Here is a 21,602-nt window from a genome sequence, read left to right as displayed (position 1 = left end):
ACCTCTGCTTGCTGCCACCTCCAAGGGCTTGTCAACCGGAAGGTGGCACCAATCGCATCCTCAGCCACATCGCGTGTGGCTTCTACTGGGGCCTGTCATTGCAGCCAAGGAAACCCATTCTTCCTCGATCTTAAACTCAACATCTCCAGTCCAGCTGAGCGAACACGAAATCTAGTTTGCCATCAGCTACGTGATTTTGGGCTGTTGGGCCAATAAGGAAATGGATATTGAGAGGGTTTGGGATTTCGAGGGCTTCTTCTCTGTCCCAGGACTAATAAATCCTAATAGCCGGAGAAGAACCAAAGCAAGACAAGAAAGTGGCAGCTAATGTCAGCAGTAAAGCTTATTGTCGGAGATCGGCTTCACTTAAAGAATGCCAAGATCAGCGGAGGCCCAGGTACCCTGCGCGGAGTCAAGGCAGGGGATGGGCTGCCTTTGAGCAAGGAGTTTCACATTTTTTAAGACATCACTCATCAGAGTTCATTTTCTCTATTTCCTCCATCTATCTTTCCAAACAGTGTTCTCTAGTATTTATATATATTTTTAATTTTTTGGTGGGGGAGGTAGTCAGGTTTACTTATTTATTTTTACTTTTATTTACTTATTTATTTTAATGGCGGTACTGGGGATGGAACTCAGGACCTCGTGCATGCTAGACACATGTTCTACCACTGAACTATACCCTCCTCCCACTATATTTAAAATTTGAAATTTTTAAAATGCTTTCCCTTTTTGAGAGTTCCACACATTCACCTTTCAAAAACAGAGAGGGACACTTCATTTTTGTAACACGAGGCAGGGAATGGATTTTGAAGGAAACAGTCGGCAGAGAGGCACGTCATCCTTCGGCTGGATGGAGAGCCTCGTTCATCCTTCCTCTCCATCTCTCTTCCCATCACCGCGTGACCTCGGAAGGAAGCAGTCTAATAAGTAGTTCCCATGAGAACAATCATAACGAAGACTGGCTTCCCATCTGCTTGGAAGAGGAAATTAGCCAGCCCAGCCACGCAGGGAAGGGCCAGGAGCAGCCACCAAGTTCACCCGATCTGATCTCAAGTAAAAGTAATGGCAGATGATTCAACTACCGGGAATGATTTTAAAGCTTCTTCCCTTAGGAAGAGTCTCCGTCTGAGTTTCCAACAGCCCGAGAACCATCTCACTAGGAAAGAACAGAGCGCACAGTACCCAAGTTGACTTTTAGAACGTGTTGAAGACAGTCTAACATATGGTGCATTTTCCCTAAAGTACATTCACTCCTTATTTCAGAGTTAATCTATCCATCACTCTCTGGCTGCCACCATAAACAACAGCAGGTTTTTACAAACAGCAGATCAATCATTATCAAAGGAGACTGAAAGCCCTTCACACCCAGGCTCTCACGTGCTTCTCATCCCCTCTTCTGTTCTTTTGAGAGGTGCTGGCATTGTCTCCCTACTCCCTTTCTGAAGGTGCTGGAGACAATGAAATGCGAGCCTTCGGGCTCTTTCCACCCCAGCCTTTGAAGGCTTCATGTTGTTTCCTTCTTCCTTCCATGTTCCACAAATACAAAGAAACCTGGGACATCCAGAAAAAGCCTTCAGCAGCCCCCCCGGCAAAAACAGTTTTAATTACGTGATGTGAATGATGGCTTTAATATGTAGAGAACAGGTGTGCACATAACCTAGACATTTTTACTATTCTGATGGTATCTTGAAGGTGGCTGTTCTTGCTCACGTGTCTTTCCTGCATCCCCAGGGCTTAGAAGAAAAAGCTAAAACTATGCTATCAAGTTCGCTGCCGCCAGCCTTCGTGATTGTGTGTGTTTCTCTGGGGGTAAATCTGTCTCGATCTTTGCTGTAATACTCGATTGTATGTACTAGAAAACAAGAAGCAGACATTTCTTTAGTGACTCTATTTGTTTATTTATTTTTGCAAGCGCCCCGGTTTTATAAACTGCCTTCACGTGAAATCAAACTCTCCACTGAAGGGACTCAGACTGAAGTGCATTCCTTAGGCCAGCTATGTGGACTCAATTCACCTTCCATTTACTTCTGAAAAAGACCCCATGGATTCAGGAAAATGGGCCAGAGTCCTAGGTGACATAACCCTCACTCCCCAGGTTTCCTAAAAACACTGAACTGGAAACTCTAGAATTTTACAATTTGTTTTAAAACTCCCAGCCCAACGAAAAGCCTACAAAAGGTTTTCTAAGTGTCTTCATAATCACCTGCCCGAGAGCAAAAGAAAAAAAAAAGGCTTAAAAACAGACAACGGTGGGTGAGTCCCATTTTGCACACAGACTGTTTTTAACGGTCCCATCTGATTTCTCCCAGATTTCAGTAACCTGGTTTAAACAGCATGACTAAGTCACTGCAATACAGATGACGAAAGGGATGCTCTAAAAATGTCCTAAAGACATGTCACAGTTTGCTAATAGCAAAACTGATGGCAGAGAAATGTCAAGAGTTTTAAAAGCAAAGAAAACAACTTTTTTTTTAATCATCTTCTCATCAGGTCTTTCACTCAAAATCAAAACATACCAAAAAAAAAAAAAAAAAAAAAAAGAAAAAGTCCAGGTGCTTAAAACAGAGTCTTAACTAGGAATTAGGCTGCTAAAATCAGAAAAGAAAATTAGCTAATTTGGGGAAGGCTCACGATGTCCTGAGTGCTGTTCAAAGCCCTGTTCGAATTCTTCATTGCATTCAGTCCCCACAAGAGCTCTATGAAGTAGGTCCTCCTGTTACCCCCATTCCACAGATGAGGAAACTGAGGCATAGTATACTTGCATCACTGGCCCAGAACCTGATTTCTTAACCAGATCTCTGCACTTCTGCCAGTGGGAGGTGTGACCCAGAGCCTGATATTTTCAAGTCCCCATTTACCTGTCTGCAAAACAGGGATAATGCCAAGGACCTCACAGAATTGTGTAAAGATTGGCTGAAAAACCATTAAAAAGAATGAAATAATGCCACCTGCAGCAACATGGATGAACCTAGAGATTATCACATTAAGTGAAGTAAGTCAAAGACAAATATTGTATGATGTCGCTTTTATGTGGAATCTAAAAAAAAAATACAAATTTCATTCACAAACCAGAAATAGATTCATGGACATAGAAAACAAACTGTGGTTACCCGGGGGAAAAAGGCAGGGAGGGATAGATTAGGAGCTTGAGACTAACAGATACATATTAATATACATAAAACAGACCAAAAAAAAGAAGGACCTACTGTATAGCACAGAGAACCATATTCAATTTCTTGTAATGAACTGTAACAGAAAAGAAACTGAAGAAAAACATGTCCGTATGTATAACTGAATCGCTTTGCTGTACACCTGAAATTAATGCTGTAAATCAATTACACGTCAATAAAAAATAAGAATTAAAAAAAAAAAGATTTGCTGAAAGAAAATATCTTAAATAATGGATCACATTATCAGGTATATCAGGGTGTCCAGTAAACATGAGGCTCCTCTCACCTTTAATCACAGCAAAAGAAGACCAGGAACTTTTTGGCTGTTAAACCACTGACCATTTTCCAAATTGGCTAATATTAAACCACAGCTTCTAATCCTGCCATGAGGAAAGCTTAGCTGGCACCATCACAACCAACCATGTGATGCAGGATGAAAGCAAGTGCGGTGCAGAAAAGTAAACGCATTATGCGTCTACTTGATAAGGTGCTTCATGATTTCTATCTACACAATGTTCCTTCCTGGCTAGAGGACTTTCCTCCTCTGCTAAGCCTAACTAAACTTTGGTCTCCACCAGAATGGACCAGGAATATCAACTTCTCACCTCGCTAAACAGAGCCTCTTATCATCAACATGTTCTAGAAACTGACAGTTCACGGCACGTTATACACTGCTGAGTTCTTTGTTCTTCCTTCAGTATGAGAACGTGGTTGGCCTGGAGCCTGGTGCTAACCAGAGGGAGCGCGGATCATGCCGTTAATCCCGGGTCCGTAACCATCTGTATCCCTCACGGGTCCAGCTGGAAACAGATGGCACGCTCAAAGGGCTTTAACTGAAATGAATGTAATGAAGGAGCTGTGTACAGATAGGTGGGGAGGCATAAGGGAGTCAGCAAGAGATGGGGTGAGATGCCCAGAGACTAGGTCAGGGTGGAAGGAAGACTTCACTAGCCCAAGAGCTGAAGGGGCCAGGCAAGGGGTGAGGTTGTGAGAGCCCAGTGAGAGAGCCAAAGCCATCGGGAAGGTGAGACCCAAAAGGAGCTGTGGCTGTAAAGTAATTTAGCCACAGCCAGAATCGCAGCAGGTCCCTCTGATCTTCTCCCACGGCCAAATTCAACCAGAGCCAGAGGACAAGAGAGCCTAAAGAGGCCGTGCACAGAGGTCAGCCTCCAGAGAGGGGTGCAGAATGGGTGGGGTGATGGGAGATGGCACATAGAAAATCACAGTATGCCCCTTCATAGGATATCCTCCCTTCCTGGAACCCCAGCACTCTCAGAGCTGCCCACATTCTATTAGAACAGCTGGAACAAGTTCATCCAAACTTCCACCAGGGTACAGGCATAACTGAGGGGCCCTCAGGGCCTTCCAACAATAGACGCACTCTCCACAGCCTAAGAAGATACATTGGATTTTCAGAAAATAACCATTGGGCAGCTTGGGAACTGCCAAAAGAATGGAGGGCTAGAGCTCCACCCACTCACACAGCCTTCTAGGTGCTCAGTACCCGAAGCCTCAACTCTGCTTGGGCACTGAAGATGCGGGATGCAACTGTGTGATTTCCCTCTGCAACATACAAAATTATCAGCACGGTGGAGACCCTCTCATTCTTAAGGTGACGGGGAAGGATAGAATCACCTAGACGGGGACTGCAGATCAAGAAGGGACCGGTGCAAAGGCTTGAGCCTGGGCCCATCCAACACTGCAAGGTCAAGCAAAGGAAGAAGAGCCAGCAAAAATGGTTGAGAAGCAGCGCCTAGTGAGGAAAGAGAAAAGCCACTCGGAGCCATGTCACGGAAGACAAGAGGCAACTGTGTCAACAAGGGGCCCAACGCTGCTGAAAGGCCAGGAGACTGAAAGGGGACTCCTGAAATAGACAAGATGGAGAGGGAGGTCTCTCAGTGCATGGAGTGATGATGATTTGAGAATCCCTCATGGATGGAGCTGAAAAAGAGACAGGGAGGTGACTTGTGAAGACAGAAGTTACCAAGGGTTAAGATGTCTCCTTGTGATGAGGAGAGGAGAAATGGGCGGGTGCCAGCAGGAGAGCTGTAGACAAAGGAGCATTTTTATAAGATGGGAGGCGCTAGAGAATATTTTTGAGATAATGGGAACGATCCAGCTGAGAAGGAGAAAATTACGGAGGAGAGAGAAGTGAAATCTTTGAGAGGTGGGAGGGGTGAGATCCAGAGTTAGATTTAGTGGATTTAGCAGAAGGGTGATTTAGCATCATTCCTGTCTGATTACTTCTGTGCGAGAGGGTGGTACCGTGGGGAACAGGAAAAGACAACGTAGGAGACTTGAAAAGAAGTGAGAGCTTATTACAGTATCATTGGCTTTAATCAAACATCTTTTGTATTCTCTGTAGCATTCAACACACAGCTGATTAACATAGTGGGTACTCAAATAGACACTAGTTAGAGACAATGTTTGCAGTGTGAGTTCCCATATCACCTTTTTTAGTCAAGGTGTTGAGAATGTGTGTCGCCCAGACGTCCAGGCTCCCTTCCATCAGGTGTGATGCCTACCTGGCTATTTGTTGAAGGCGGGGTCTTAGGTATCTGCAAATAGTTAAGTCAAATAACCATCCCTTCTACTACAAACATCAGCTCCCGTGGGCACTGGCTGATAAACGCTGACATGAAGATGTCAAGACTACTGCGTTAGGCTCTCTTCATCCCACTGGCATCTCAGCCAAGGGCAAACACCCAATGTCTGAATCATGTCGGGCAGCAGTGTGTAACTCAACCTTCGGTCCAGCCCCTGACACTCTTTTTATTGACATAGTCTGTCCTTTACCAGATCAGATTTCCCTTTCTTTTCCTTGCTCTCTGTTAATTTGAGGTTGGATATCTCTCCTTTTTTTCCCACCTTCTTGCTTTCTCCCTTTCCATTTCTCCTAGCTTAGGCAGAGTTAAATTTCTCATTTTAAGTTTCCTCTGTTACTTTGTCTCTTCCATTTCTTCTCTCCTCTCTGGTGTGCCCAGCCCCTATTCCATCCTAACTCCATGAGAGGACAGCCCTCCCTCCAACGTGATCAGGGTACAGACAGACTCAGCAGGTTCACTCTTCAGGTCAAACAGCGGCATGCCAAAGATGCAGCCACCTTACACAGAAGAAGAGGTCCTGAAGCAAGGCATTGAAGTGGGTGTGATACAGGTTAGAACCGTCTTACTGCTGTCAGTGTTTCAGCTATTAGGCAACACATGGTAAAAGATTCTTTTGCCTCTTCCAAAATGCATCCTTTGAGCAGATACTTTGTGACTGTGTGGCGTATATGTATAACACCATTCACTCATTTTGCAATCATTTAGTCAGGGAGCCAAGGTCGAGGGGACCCTTTCCCAGATGCTAGACCACTTAATGCATAAAAGAAAAAGAACATGGAGTGGGCGGGGGTTGGGGGTATAGCTCAGTGGTACAGCGCATGCTTAGCATGCATGAGGTCCTGGTTCAATCCCCAGTACCTCCATTAAAAATAAATTAATTTTAAAAAATTTAGAAGAAATGCAAAAGAACAGAAAAAGAACATGTGGTATCTGCAAAAATCTGTTTTTAAAAAAACCTTCTATTTTAGGCATTATGCTGGCTTGCTTTCTATCTTTCTATTAAAAAGTAAGGAGAAACCTGCCCCCCCTCGATGTTCTGAGTGAGCTAAGAGTCTGATGGCCCCAGAGAAAGTGTAAATGTCAGAACATGTTCCCAGTTTTAAAAGACAGCCCTCCAGCATGCAGACAGCTTGGCATGGCCACCCCGTGTACCATCTGCCCCCAAATCACTGGGGAGCCACTCCAGCTTGGGTCCCAAGCTGCCCATACTTTTAGAGACTCACCTTTGGGCACAGGACAGGAAGCAGTGTAGGTACCATCTGAATGATGCTCAGAACAGCTTGGCTTTTCTATCTCTTGATGTTCTGAAAGTTTCCTTGAAGCTAATCATGAGACTTTAGAGTCAAACTAACTGGGAATCTGAAGACGGGCTTGGCTGTTGACTGTGTAATCTCAGACAGGTTCCTTGGTCTTGCTGAACCTTGTTTTACCAATCAAAGGAGTGTAAGACCGCCTATGCTGTAGGATTACAGTCAGAATTAAAGATAATATAAGCAAAGTGCCTAGGTGGTGCTCGAAATCACAGCTATTATAATTGGCAGAATGCCTACGTTTGATTTCAGGAGCCCAGGGCTAAAGGTAATCTCTTGAATGTAAACGCTGGATGTTTAAAATTCTACCCCTAAAGATTCAAGGTGAAAGGAAGAAAATCTGACATCAAGAGCTGCCACCACACCACACCACACCACACACACACACAGACACACACAACCCCCTATTCCTGAACCAAAACTAAACCATGGCAACAAAACTAGGAGGTGCTTCTTGTTTGTGTGCCTCCTTGAGAAAAAAAGAGAGAGTGACAGACTCTATTTCTCATCTCTGCTGCTCTGTCCCCAGCACAGCGCCTGGTTCAGCGGCTGAAGCTGATCCCTCTGCCCACATCCTGGTTGTGACAGGGGGACAAAGCAGAAGAAGACAGATGAGCCAGGGGCTGCCTCAGTGCAGGGGGAATGGGAAAGGAGACATGGAGAGTAAAGGGTCAAAGACATATCTCCTCCAGCTCCCAGAGCTTTCCCAGGTTCCAGGCAAGAAGATGGCTTGTAACAGCCTCAGTCAGGCTCTCGGTTCTGCCAGCGGAAGAGCAACAGTGGCATCTTCAGGGCAGCCGGATGAACTTGGCAGGGGAAGCAGAGAGAGACGGTAGGGAAGGCACACCCTCAGAACACGCTCCTCAGTGGAGATGTTAGCTTGGCGAGTTTGCCTTTTCTCTACCTAAATGACAGGTGTATGCACAAGTGCGCGTCGCCTCTTGCAAGCCTCGGGGCCCGCACACCCTGACTGACTGTTGACATTCCTCCCTCTTGCTATTAGAAAGACACCAGCCAAACTCTCACAGAACTGGAAACTTGGAGAGTGCGTCAGTTAGGGTCCCGAGCACAAGCAATGGAAACTGTTTTGATTTTCAAAGAAACGAAATTTATCAGTAAGAGACTGGACAGCTCACAGAACATCTGGGAAAGCTGGGGAACCTGGCTCAGCGAGCAGACACGAATAAGGGGAAGCTGACATTGAGAAACCAGTCAACAGATGCCTCAGGGAGATGCTGGTGAGGACACCACTGTGGTTGCCCATGGCTGTCACCAGCACTACCACCAGCACTGGCAGCTGGGCGCTTCAGCTGGAGCCAGTGTCCCTGCTGGCCTTGGAGTGTGGGTGCTTGCAGGTGGTACCTCTGCCACCACCAAAATCTCCACTGTTCCTGCTCCTTGACATCACTAGCTCGCCATCTAAAGCCCTAGGTGGTTGTGTCTGGTTGGCCGAGCCCAGCACAGCTGTAAGGGGAACAGATCTTGCCTCAACACAGATGACTTCTCCAAACACAGAAAAGCGATTCCGCAGATGCTGGGAAGCCAAACACCGGCAAGCGTCCCTACAGAACAGGACGGCAGCGAGAGCAAAGTGCAGATCCCCACCAGGGAGCGCTTTGAGTTTGTGGGAAGTTGTGTGACAAAGTAGAATAGATGGTAAAACGCTGATCTGAAACAAAAACGAAAACTCCAAATAATAAACCAACCCACAAAAGAAAACCAGAAGCAAACCAGCGTGCGCACACCCCTTAAGGGGCAGACTAGCCCTGCGCTCCCGCCCGGTCCAGGGCAACTGTGAAGTTACTCTTTCCAATGAACAAAAACGGACTCAAAACTTCTCTTTTCCTAACACTGCACTCGGTTGATGACCATAGAAAGTAACGAACAACAAAGACGCCCGAGAAGGCTGCACGCCAAGAGCCAGCAGGCAGAGCAGGGGTGACAGGTTGCGTTCCAGCTGCGGTCCCGCACCCGCGGGTCAGCTCTTCATTCATCCCAGGACACGGCAGCGGCCGAGGGATTCCGAGGGAATGGGAACCGGCAGAGAGTTTAACTGCATCCTCACAGGGGAAAGACCCCTGTCCTGAGTCGCGATGTCACTAGTAAAGGACAAGAGCGTCCGAGGAGGTATTACAATCAGACGGCAGGCGCTTGACCGTAATTAACTTCGACGCGGAAAGGCTCCACCCGCGCTGGGAGGGGCTTCAGATCCGTGAGAGGGCGAGCCCGACCTACCTGCAGCCTTAGCGATCTAACCACCAGTCTCCGCTTAAAAACAACCGCCCAGCGCCGGCCCCGCCCGGAACCAGCACGGCCGCCAGCGGGGCGGAACCGCTTCCGCCCCCAACCAAGATGGCCGCCGGGCGGGATCGCCGGGCGGAAGCGCCCTGGGGAGCGGCTGACGGGTCCATCATGGCGGCCGCGGCCGCCTCCCCTGCGCTGAAGCGGCTGGACCTGCGCGACCCCCGCGGCGCTTTTCGAGACACATGGAGCAGAGGAGATTCGCGGGCTGGAGCGCCAGGTTCGGGCCGAGATTGAGCACAAGAAGGAGGAGCTGCGGCAGATGGTGGGCGAGCGGTACCGCGACCTGATCGAGGCGGCCGACACCATCGGCCAGATGCGCCGCTGCGCCGAGGGGCTGGTGGACGCCGTGAGGGCCACCGACCAGTACTGCGCCCGCCTCCGCCAGGCCGGCTCGGCCGCGCCCCGGCCGCCGCGGGACCCGCAGGTGAGCCCCGGACCCCCGCGCCCCGCCCGGCCGCTGCCGCTGCCGCTGCCGCTGCCACTGCCACCCCCGCGGGTCAGTCCGCGGCCCCGGCGGCTCCTCACCTGTCTGGGGAAGAGCCTGCGGCCGCTCTCTGCGCTCCGCTCCTGGGGAAGCACGCCCGCAGCCCGGTCCCCGCCGCTGAGCCGGTCCCCAAAGTCACTCGGCCGTTCCTTCAGGAGCCTTCCCCCCGAGCCTTGCTTCCCTCACCTCGCTTCTCGGTTCACTGGGCTTTCCTTTCCAACTTTAGACGGAAACGCCAGGGGTCTCTCGCTAGACAGCTCAACTCGCTCCGTATACTAACATTTTCTCACATTGTTTCTAGAAAAGCTTTCTCCCCCGAGTTGACACCTCCCCCCGCCCCCCGAGTCGTCCCCTCCTCCTCCCGGTCTGCCCCCCGCCCCCACCGCGCTCCCAGGAATAACTTCCGCAGTCCCGAAGAGCTCTGGCTACCCTTTGGTGGAGTTGTCGGAGGGCAGAAGCAGACATCCAAAGCTCCCATCTTTTAATAGCAGAACATTTTCATTTTGAGGAGCTAAGGTTATTCTAATCAGGTCATCCTAACTGCCTTTTCTTCCAAACACTAATGATTAGATGTTGAAAGATTCAGCCCTGAACACATCCTAATATTGGAGCAGCCTTTTGTGTCCCTAAAGAACATGGACTTAAGGATGGCAGAGTGAAGGGGCACGGAGGGTGAGAAAGGTAGGCACGGACTTTGTTCTTAAACCTGGGAGAACCGCCTTACAGGGTGCGGAAGAAGAAACCGCAGAAGTACAATTTAGCTCCAGTTTGGAACTTCTTAATACAGCCTTTTTAATACGGAAGAATTCAGGTTATTAGGCTGGGCTCACGCAGTAGAACCAGAGAAGATTGAAAATGCTTCATTAATTTTTGAAATGGGAGACTTCATTCCTCCCTAAGCTGTGCATTTAGTACCTGCCCCCCACTGAGGTGGCCGGCCTTTGCTGTAATTGAGTCATGCCTCAGAGTTTATTAAAAAAAAAAACTAATTTGTACTATGTTTATCTTTAGAAATGTATTTTTATTGTTGTGTCTGATTTATTCTCAGCCAGACTCACAAAATTTGAGTGCCTTCTGTGTTCAAGGCACAAAGAATCAGAAGTCTCCCAATTCCTGCTCTGAAGGAGTTTACAATCTAGTTGAGGAATTAAATCCATGGAAAGTTGATAAGAAAACCGTAAATAGTTTAGAATAGCAGGTGGGCAGGGTACAGCTCAAGTGGTAGAGTGCATGCAGGAGGTCCTGGGTTCAATCCCCAGCACCTCCTCTAAAAAGAAATAAACATCATTACCTCCCCCCGATCCTGCCAAAAAAATAATAATAATAATTAAATAATACAGTAATAAGTACTTTTAAGAAATAGTCTAGCAGAAGACGACATTTAAGGATAATGGATGATTGATTCCCAGAATAATTGTGTACACTTATTTACCATAAGAATTCTGAAGCAGGTCACTTCATGCTTGAATCCTTCTCAGTAAGGAGGGTCCTTTAGGACAGATGAGATTTGGAATATGGGTCTGGAGTCTGTAAAGACAGTGAAAACCAGGTATCAGTCTGATTAAAATTGTTGGTACTGTTGACATTTGGGACTGGATCATTCTTTGTTGTAAAGGCTTATCCTGTGCATTGTGGGATGTTTAGAAGCATCCCTGGCTTCTGCCCACTAGATGCCAGTAGCCTTCCTGTCCCCCCACTATGGCAATCAAAACTGTCTCCAGATACTGCCTCATGTTCCCTAGGGTCACCCTCCCATCCCACACATGGGAACCAGGGGATTCAAGGGTCCCTGGAAGAAAGCAGCAGCAGGTGAGGCAACCCTTGACCACCCGGCTAAGAGACTAAGCAGCAAGGAACCTTTTAGAACTGAGCAAAGATGGGATCTAACTGGCCTTTGAAGAATGTTAATTTGGCAGCAAAGGAGGATAGATTGGAGGGGATAGAGAATGAACATAGCGCAAGTGAAATGTTTTTGGATTAATCTAAGTGTGAGATGATAATGACCTGCATGAGAATCGTGGAAGTGGTAACAGCAACCTAGGTAGGAGAAGTATCAGCAGAACCATCAGAAGGCCATGAATTTCCTGGGAATTAGGGGCAGAGTGGTGGTACATGCGAAGATATTTAGGGAGATCAGCTATTTCGGGAGGTCAGGTATTTTGGTAGGGAGATGAATTTAGTTTTAAATATACTGCTTATAGCGCGGCAGTGAAACTTCCCAGAGGAGAAGTCTGGCAGCAACAGAAAAGGCTCAGTAAGGATTCAGGGGAGATTTGAGGACTGAAAATAAAGATGTGGTAGTGCTCTGCCTGGAAGTGATGTTTGCGGGAAGAGAACCATGAAGTAAGAGGACTGACTCAGATGAACAGAGGCAGGAGGACTGAACCAGAAGAAGAGTTGTTGGAAGGCTGATAAAGAGGAGCAGCCAGCCCAGAAGTCCACAGTGCCCTCAGAGAAGCAGCAGAAAACGGAAGGCTGAACATCAGAAGAGGGAAGGAGAAAGCTCACTCGGGGTGATGCATGAGCTCCGGGCTATTGAAACATCACGAGGATCCCCGATAACCAGACAGAGATGATCAGAGGAAGTCTGCCCCTCCACGGGACAGAGCAAAGGTGCAACTGGTAGGAAAAGCCAGACTCCAGTACTTATGCTGCACCAACCTTCGATGCCTTGCTGAGTGGCTTAGTGAAAGCTTTGTGCCCCCAAGTACCCCTACATTTCTCCCCTTGCTGGCCCAACACTGACCTTGCTTTTGTTTACTCTGACTTAATTCTGTGCCTTTCCTGCAGCCACAGCAGCCATCCCAGGAGAAGTTCTACAGCATGGCTGCCCAGATCAAGCTACTCTTAGAAATTCCTGAGAAGATCTGGAGCTCGATGGAGGCCTCGCAGTATCTCCACGCCACCCAGCTCTACCTGCTCTGCTGCCACCTGCACCACCTGCTCCAGCTGGATTCTTCTAGTTCCCGATACAGCCCTGTCCTTGCCCGATTCCCTATTCTCATCCGGCAGGTGGCAGCGGCCAGCCACTTCCGGTAAGTGGATCCAGCATAAAGACCTTCTCTGGTGATGGCCACACCTCACCCCTGCAGTTTTGTGGAATATGCCTTCTTTCCTGACATCCTGGGGTTCTTCTCCCCAGATGTAAAAAGTCCCCTGCTGACCTTTGTCACCATCTCTCTAGGTCCACCATTCTGCATGAGAGCAAGATGCTGCTTAAATGCCAGGCCGTGTCTGACCAAGCTGTGGCTGAGGCCCTGTGCTCTGCGATGCTCCTAGAAGAGAGTTCTCCTCGCCAAGCCCTGACAGACTTCCTGTTGGCCAGAAAGGCAGCTATCCAGAAACTTCTCAACCAGCCGCACCACGGTGGGTGTGGCTTCCCTCCAAGCTTTGTTCCTTAAACAGGGGGATGGAGCCACATGAGCTGAGGGAGACTGAAGCAGCCGGACTGTTCTCTAACTTTACTAAAGGAAATTGTTAAAAGAGGACGCTTTCTTCTCGCAGGTGCTGGTGTCAAGGCTCAGATTTGCTCATTAGTGGAGTTGCTGGCCACCACTCTGAACCAGGCTTATGCTCTTTTCTACACTTTACCAGAAGGTCTGCTGCCTGATCCATCCCTGCCCTGTGGCTTGCTCTTCTCAACTCTGGACTCCATCACAGGCCAGCATCCTACCGGTGAGCTCTTTGCCAACCTCTTTTATTTTCCAGTTCTTTCAGCAGGTTTACTGGGCCTCTACCATCTGCCAGCTACTGTGCTGGGCTCTGGGGATACAGCAGTGAACTGGACAGATAGGGATCCACCTTCATGGAGGTCAGTCTAATGGTAGAAGCAGATGTTGAACTAACGAATACAAAATACCTGCTTAATAAGATATTGGTCATTGCCGTAAAGGCAGGGTACAAGTTGACTTGGTGGCATTGAATGGAGGGACCACACCAAGGTCAGAGACTTCCTTGAGGCCATGATACTTAAACTGAAACCTGCAGGTTGAGTAAAAGTTAGCCAGGCAAAGAAGGCAAGCAAGAGTTCCATGCAGAAGGAAGAGGATATGCAAAGATCCTGAGGCAAGGAGGATGTTAGTATGTAAGGAACTGAAAGGAAGCAGATGAGGGTAAGGGGTAGTGGGTGAGGGGAGGAATAGCATGAGAAGATATGTGTCCAGTTTGTCATTTGTAACCAGATATTGCAGAGCCATGTGAAAAGAACAGTGGATAGCCCTCTGGGACCTTCCAGGCTTGCTAATCCTTCTGTTACATGTTTCCATGCATCCTATACTTTTATTTGGTAGCATTTGTCCCAATTGGAATTAAATGCATTTGACTAGTACGTGGCAGTGGATGCCCATGGGGCTGGAGTGAACGCTGAGAGCTCACGTAAGAGGCTGTCACCATGAACCAGGGGACAGACGATGGGGGCAGTAGAGATGGAGCTGATTGGACAACTCCAACATGTATGTAGGAGCTGATTTGGTGAGGGGTTGGCTATGGAGGGTATGGGACAAAGGTGTCCAAGTTTACTAGAAAAGGAATTGGGTTTGTGTTTTTGTTTTTTTATTGAAGTATAATTGACTTACAATGTTATATTAGCTTCTGGTGTACAGCATCGTGATTCAGTTTTATATATATGTATGTATGTATTCCTTTTCATATTCTTTTTCATTATAGGTTATTATGAGATACTGAGGATAGTTCTCTGTGCTCTACAGTAGGACCTTGTTTTTATTTTATATACAGTAGTTTTTATCTGCTAATCCTGTACTCCCAATTTATCACTCCCTGCCCTAAACCATAAGTTTGTTTTCTATGTCTGTGAGTCTGTTTCCATTTTGTAAATAAGTTCATTTGTGTCATTTTTTTAAGATTCCACATACAGGTGATATATGCCATTTGTCTTTCTCTTTCTGACTTACTTCACTTATATGATAATCTCTTGGTCCACCCATGTTTCTGCAAATGGCATTATTTCCTTCTTTTCTATGGCAGAGTAGTATTCCACTGTATATATATACCACATCTTCTTTATCCAGTCATCTGTAGCTGGACACTTAGGTTGCTTCCATGTCTTGGCTACTGTAAATAGTGCTGCTGTGAACATTGGGGTGCATGTATCTTTTCAAATTAGAGTTTTCTCCAGATACATGCCCAGGAGTGGGATTGCAGAATTGTATGGTAACTGTGTTTTTAGTTTTTTAAGGAGCCTCCATACTGTTCTCCGTAGTGGCTGCACCAATTTACACTCCCACCAACAGTGTAGGCGGGTTTGAAAAGGAGTTGGTTTGAAAAGGCTGATGATGAGTTCACTTTTGAAAATGTTGTATTGGGAACAACTGAGACCTTGGAATGGGAATGTGGGGTGGACAGGTGATTGTGGGTCCAGGACAGAGCAGTGAGTGGTCTGGCCAGAGACGCACGTGCAGGTGCGTCTGCGCATGGTGGTGGTTTGAAGCCTTGGGGAGGGATGACATCACCCGTAAGAGGAGGGAGCAACAGAGGACTGGCCTCAGGACACTCCAGAAATCCAAGGTCAGATGGAGGAGACACAGGCAGAGGTAGAAGGGAAACGAGTAGAACGTGGTGACAGCCCTGGGGTCCTTTTCTGAGAGAGATGTGTATTAAACAGTCTCTTCTCTGGATGACTTTATCTTTCAACAAGGGCACGACTTCCTTATGCCTCAGTTTCCCTCCAGGCACTTACATTTAATACTTCCTCCCCCTCCTGAAAGGTGAGTATTGGCTGATTTGTCCTGGTGTTGGAAAACCAGTAGGAGGGACCTCAGACAGGTCCCCAGGTCTCAAACACCAGTGGGTGCTCGTGCAGCGGACATAGTGAATGGGCCCTCCGGAGTCACTCAGTGTCAGCCTGTGCCCTCCTGGGGACACCCCCCTACTCAAAGAGCCAGAGCAGCTCGCCCGCAGGATGAGTGGTCGTCAACTCCTCCCTTAGGTCCTCCAGGGAGGCAGGAGGGCGGTGAGGAAAGGGAAACCATCACCTTTTATTTTTTGACAACTTAAGTGCTAGTTTTAAAATGCCAAGGATGGCAGAGCCCTCATTCCTCCTCTCTCTCCTTCCCCCCCCAATTCCTGTCTGTCCTTCACCTTCTTCTCAACCAACAGGATGACAGAGTCGGGGGACGCTGCCACACGCCCTCCCTGATGCGGGAGCCCTGCATGTACTCTGTACTTTCCTTTCCCCGGTTTCAGGGGTCCAGTCTGGCCTGCCTCGAGGAAGGACTTTTTAAAATTCCCTCCAGGTCCCTTTTAAGTTTGCTGTTCAGAGGATGGTCCCGACGACGTCTCTCTTCCTTGGCCTTCTCCCTAGGAAGGGGCACCGGGGTCCTGCAAGAGGAGATGAGGCTGTGCAGCTGGTTCAAGCACCTGCCCGCGTCCGTCGTCGACTTCCAGCCTGGCCTCCGCACGCTCGCCCACCCCATCAGCCAGGAGTACCTGAGGGACACGCTGCAGAAGTGGATCCACGTGTGAGTGGCAGCGGGCAGGACACTCGTGCAGCCTCACGTGGGGCCACACGGGGCCACCGAGGAGGGAAGGGGAGGCCTGATGTTCTGGATGGTGCTCTGCATGGGGAGTCCTACTAGTTTTCTTAATAAAGGTGTGAAAACCAGGAAACTAATGAAGCCCAAGAAAAATGCTTTTGTTGCAGGTGTAAAGAAGACATTAAAATTGGGATCAGCAACCTGCTTATATACGTGACGACCATGAAAGGGCTCGCAGGGATCCGAGACGCCATGTGGGAGCTGCTCACCCACGAGTCCACCAATCACAGCTGGGACGTGATATGTCAGAGGCTTCTGGAGAAGCCACTCTTGTTCTGGGAGGACTTGATGCAGCCGCTCTTCCTCGACCGATTACAGGTGAGGTGGGGAATCACGTGGTCCCACTGCTTTATGGCCAACCCCAGTGTCATCTTTTGACTGGGTAGATTCCTGTCACTTGTGAAGTGTACCGCTGCTGACACTCCAGGGGTGACTCTTCCAGATAATGAACCATAAAAATGAACAGATTCTGCTGCTGAAGAAGAGGCCAGGCCCCTGTCGGGTGATCGGGAACACATCCACATCCATCGGTCATGGCCTTGTTCTCTGTCACCACCGAGTCAGCTTTCTGAGCATGCTGGAGAACATTCTGAATGCTGGCAGAGATTGCCACTTGCTGCTCTGGTTTTGAGATTTCCTGGAAGGAAGTGGGATTTGAACTCTTCTCTCATTCTCTTTTAGACTCTGACAAAAGAAGGCTTTGACTCCATCTCCAGTAGTTCCAAAGAACTCCTGATTTCAGCTTTGCAGGAACTTGAAAGCAGCACGAGCAGCTCCACTTCCAATAAGCACATCCACTTTGAGCACAACATGTCCCTCTTCCTCTGGTCCGAGAGCCCCAGCGACCTGCCTTCCGATGCTGCCTGGGTCAGTGTGTCAAACCGGACCCGGTTCCCCGGCAGCGGGCTCTCCATGAAAGCCCAAGCCGTCAGCCCCTGTGCACAGACCTTCTGTGCTGCTCTGGATTCTAAGCTGAAGGTGAAACTGGACGACCTCCTGGCTTACCTTCCCTCTGGGGACCCGTCACTGCCGAAGGACGCCTCCCCTACGCAAGCCAAGAACTGTGCCTTTGACAGATACGCAGATGCGGGGACCGTGCAGGAGATGCTGCGGACTCACTCCACGGCCTGCATCAAGCACATCACGGACTGTGTCTGGGCGGAGCTGCAGAGCATCGAACAGGCTGTGCAAGGGCAGCAGGATGTGCTCAGCGGGGTCAAGCTGCATGCGGTCCTTTTCATGGCCAGACTCTGCCAGTCACTGGGAGACCTGTGTCCCCACCTGAAGCAGTGCATCTTGGGAAAATCAGGGAGCACTGAGAAACCAGCAAGGGATTCTAGGGCTCTGAAAAAACAGGGAAAGGGGAAAACTCAAGAAATACTTCCTACGCAGGCCAAGTGGCAGGAAGTTAAGGAACTCCTCCTGCAGCAGAGCGTGATGGGCTACCGGGTCTGGAGCTCAGCCGTCGTCAAAGTGAGTGACGCGTAGGTGTGTTCTTTCTATGCCCGCCGGGCCGTCCCCGTTTTCTCTCCTCTTCATCGTAGTCCAGGCGGGCCACGCCCAGTCAGGTCTTTTCACAGTAAGAGGGTAACAACCCGTATTTCACATAGCACTGTCACTTACCTCTGCCAGGGAGCTCAAATGTAAAAACTTCTCTGTTCATTTTAGCCCAGGTTTTAGAGACAGAAAACCTGCATTTTTTTTCCTTCCATCTGATGAGAATGAAAGACTCTCTCCTTGGACGGTGGTCTCTATTTTCTGCTCTTTTCACCCAAATACCATAATGCCTATAGTCCCCACTGGCATCTTAAGAGGTGGCTCCTGGCATTTGCAGAGTGGTTAGCAACCCAGATTCCCACTGCTGACAGCAGCCGTTAGCCAGAAGGAAAGTGATGTTTGCCCCTCGCCTTCCCACACGTGACCCGAGCGGCGGAGGCTGGTCCTCAAGGTTACTTGAGGAGTTTGAAACAAACTCTGTGAAGTATCTGAGCAGCCTCTATAGGTAGTTGCTTTTTTTATTACCAGGTTTTGGCTCATGGATTCGCCCAGTCGTTACTTTTAGACGATGCTGGCTCAGTCCTGGCCACGGCCACCAGTTGGGATGAACTAGAAATTCAGGAGGAAGCAGAGTCTGGGAGCAGTGTCACGTCTAAGATCCGGCTCCCTATACAGGTAGGCACGTGCCAGCTTGAGGGCCCGTGAACCGAGCAGGGAGAACCTGCTCTGCGCAACGAACAGGGCTTTGGGTGATCGTTCAACATACAGCTTTTGAGGAAGAGCTGGAAGTAACGTATAACTTTCTACTGTGGAGGCAAAGTGGGCAGAGGGCCAAGTAAATAGCAGACTGAGAAGTCAGGTAGTGATTCTTTCCTTTTGGAGCACAGACTCTGTGCTAATTAGAGGACCATTTTCACCTAAAGTGAAAACAGCAACGTAAAACATTGTGCCTGGTCAACCCCAGACCACCAAGGGAATGACAGGCAGATGTCACTTGTCTCTGCTAAGTGGTCTGCTCTGGTCTGAGAGGGGTTGACTGGCGAGGTCAAGGTCCTAGCATACAAGCCTAGTAAGGATAGATGGATCCACTTGTACCGAGTCTCATTTAATTGGTACAAGATGGCAACTTGACATTCCTTTGTTCTTTTAGCCGTCCTGGTACGTCCAGTCCTTCCTGTTTAGCTTATGCCAGGAAATTAATCGGGTTGGAGGCCATGCCTTGCCAAAGGTGACACTGCAGGAGATGCTGAAAAGCTGCCTGGCTCAAGTAGTAGCTGCCTATGAGAAACTCTCGGAAGAAAAACAGATGAAGGTAGGTGTGTGAATCTTTTTCCATTAAAAACAGAAGTAAAAATCAGAGCTTTTTTTGGATTTGGGTAGTTTACAGCCAGGATTCCAAGTGTGAAGCACCTCTCGCCCCAGGCTATCTAACTGGTAGTGGCTTCCTGCTCTGCGAGTTTAATCACATCCATTCTCAAGGGTCAAGCAGGTCTTCGCTAAAAAGGCCATTCAGTACAAGTGGCGAGGATGAAAGCCTCAAAGTAGAGAAGACCTAGTTTCTAACCCTGGCACTGCCACATGGTCACTGCGGGCTTTGGGCAAATTATTCACCTGTTTCCTCAGGATCAAGTGTGTTCAGGCAGATGAACTGCTCAGGGGGAGTGTGAGGACGTGGGAGCAGAAGCAGGGCACAGCACACCCATGTCAGGGAGGTCCTGTCCCCAGCCCTCTGCCCCTCTCACTTACGATGAAGCATTGCATTCTGCCTTTGGCGTATACTCCCATCTCATTAGTAACATTTTTAAGATGGGACCAACTCCTGATCGGGAAAAGAATTCAGGTGAGTCTTCTCTCCTGAGCTTCCTCAAAAGGCCTCTCCGTCATGCAAGGGCTTTTCTTCCTTTAAAAATGACTGTCTGCAGCACCTGAGACCTTTTTTTAAGGGCTGGGTCTCTTCCCTGCCATTAAGTTTTTAGTTTGGTTTAAGCCCAAGTATCTAACATTAACGTTTTTGTTGTGGTTGTGAGATTAAATCAGCCTTATGAGTATAAAATCTTCTGAAATAACGGGCTATAACTCAGCCAAGTCGTGAAGCTGTTTATTCTCACAGAAGTCGGCTCCCTTAATGGGTGGGGATGGGAAATTCATTTGCAGAAAGAAGGTGCGTTTCCAATGACCCAGAATCGGGCCCTGCAGCTGCTTTATGATCTGCGTTATCTCAACATCATTCTGACAACCAAGGGTGAAGAGACGAAAAGTGGCCGCAGCAAACAGGACTCCAGGTATCCTCACCCTATGAATGCTGTCCCTTCCAAGTCTGCAGAGCCCTTCCTTGTCCGGGAAGCCACCGAAGAGTCTGCCTCTTATTGCCCATTAGTTGTGTTTGTTTTAAACAGTCAGTGCTCATTATTACCAGCAAGATAAATAATGGCCACCTGCTGGATAAACTCCATGGTCAAGTGTAGTGGCTGGGATCTCATTCCTCTCTCTTCTGAATCAGCCTGCCGACTGTTGGGTACAATTTGAGCCTTTGGTGCCCTCCCTAAAAACAACATGGGGGAGGAATGGACTCAACTTAAGACATCCCATCAGGTTAGAACTCTTGAGGATGATTTAAGCACGATGATTAGTGACAAGTGGTACTAAGCCAGTGATTAAGGAGAAGAGATGCAGTTCCAGGACTTCTATAGCATTACAATACCCTGAGATCGGCTTTTGTCCTAAAAAGACGCGGACAGTAACCATCCTAATCCTTCTTTCAGAGGCGAGAAAGTGGCTGACTACCTGGAAGCCCTCATTGACCCCTTTGACCTGGACGTATTCACACCCCACCTCAACAGCAACCTCAACCGCCTGGTGCAGAGAACTTCCGTAAGTCCGGGGAGAAGCACGCTTGGTGCCAGTGACGGGTCACAGGCGAGGGTCATAGGCCTACATCCTAGCAGAAACCTGCTCCAGCACGTAACCCCCCAGGAGGCAGTGTGGAGAGCGGGTGAGACAGTCAGCTGAGTTTAGTCATAGAGGCTGAAAGAGGGTTAGATCAACTCTCTCAGCTGAGTCCCCATTAGTTGTGGATAAGGACTGCTAAGGGTTTACCAGGGCCTCAGAAAGAGGAGTAAAATCAAAGAGCTATTCGACTCTGAGATTCTGACCTAGGGGCAGTGATAAAATTCTGAAGCATTAACACACTCAAAAGAACATTCCCCAAAAGGATGGTTGAAAACAAAGTGGTGATTGATTACTAGCAGAGAACTGATTTTCTTTTAACTGGACAATAAAACACCCAGCCTGTTCCTGAGCTCCATTTCCTGTCTGTCAGGTTCTGTTTGGCCTGGTGACTGGTATGGAGAATCAGTTCACCCCCAGGAGCAGTACGTTCAACTCCCAGGAAGCCCATAACATCCTGCCACTGGCATCAAGTCAGATCAGGTAATGATTCTAAGATGCTCTTTCGGGGCCCCAAAGCTTCCTGTTCGTGCTACTGAAATTCCTTCATCTTGTCTTGGAGGTTTGGACTTCTTCCACTGAGCATGACAAGCACTCGAAAGGCCAAATCAACCAGCAGAAGCATTGAAACAAAAGCCCAGGTTAGTGCAGAGAACGAGAGGTTCATCCCAATTGATCCTCCCCCATTGCCCACCAAACCACCCAATCAGCTCCCCTTTAAATAACCGATA

General features: G+C 48.5%; 2 protein-coding genes across 6 annotated transcripts in view; one reads left to right on the top strand and one right to left on the bottom strand.

Annotated features, from left to right (window-relative positions):
• The window catches only part of SLC39A11 (solute carrier family 39 member 11), a 353,551-nt gene extending 343,369 nt beyond the window's left edge, over positions 1 to 10,182 (bottom strand). For 3 of the 5 annotated variants that reach the window (XM_032456952.1, XM_032456958.1, XM_032456954.1), the window contains exon 1: positions 9,919 to 10,182. The gene's annotated coding sequence lies outside the window, so the exon portion shown is untranslated. Of the gene's footprint in view, positions 1 to 9,324; positions 9,426 to 9,918 lie in introns of those variants that run through there. The other 2 variants (XM_032456947.1, XM_032456949.1) reach the window with 2 other exon arrangements.
• Positions 9,487 to 21,602, top strand: part of COG1 (component of oligomeric golgi complex 1) — a 13,269-nt gene continuing 1,153 nt past the window's right edge. The window contains 14 exon segments of the mRNA XM_032456933.1: positions 9,487 to 9,552; positions 9,554 to 9,817; positions 12,668 to 12,912; positions 13,062 to 13,243; positions 13,382 to 13,552; positions 16,197 to 16,353; positions 16,536 to 16,746; positions 17,110 to 17,901; positions 18,454 to 18,600; positions 19,076 to 19,237; positions 20,080 to 20,207; positions 20,688 to 20,796; positions 21,245 to 21,354; positions 21,434 to 21,512. Of these exon segments, the coding sequence (XP_032312824.1) occupies positions 9,502 to 9,552; positions 9,554 to 9,817; positions 12,668 to 12,912; positions 13,062 to 13,243; positions 13,382 to 13,552; positions 16,197 to 16,353; positions 16,536 to 16,746; positions 17,110 to 17,901; positions 18,454 to 18,600; positions 19,076 to 19,237; positions 20,080 to 20,207; positions 20,688 to 20,796; positions 21,245 to 21,354; positions 21,434 to 21,512 (2,808 nt within the window). The 5' untranslated portion in view covers positions 9,487 to 9,501.

This window comes from Camelus ferus, chromosome 16 (assembly GCF_009834535.1).
Source record: "Camelus ferus isolate YT-003-E chromosome 16, BCGSAC_Cfer_1.0, whole genome shotgun sequence".
Classification (NCBI taxonomy): domain Eukaryota; kingdom Metazoa; phylum Chordata; class Mammalia; order Artiodactyla; family Camelidae; genus Camelus; species Camelus ferus.
The sequence above is the reverse complement of the archived record's forward strand: the minus strand, read 5'-3'. Positions and strand labels throughout refer to the sequence as shown.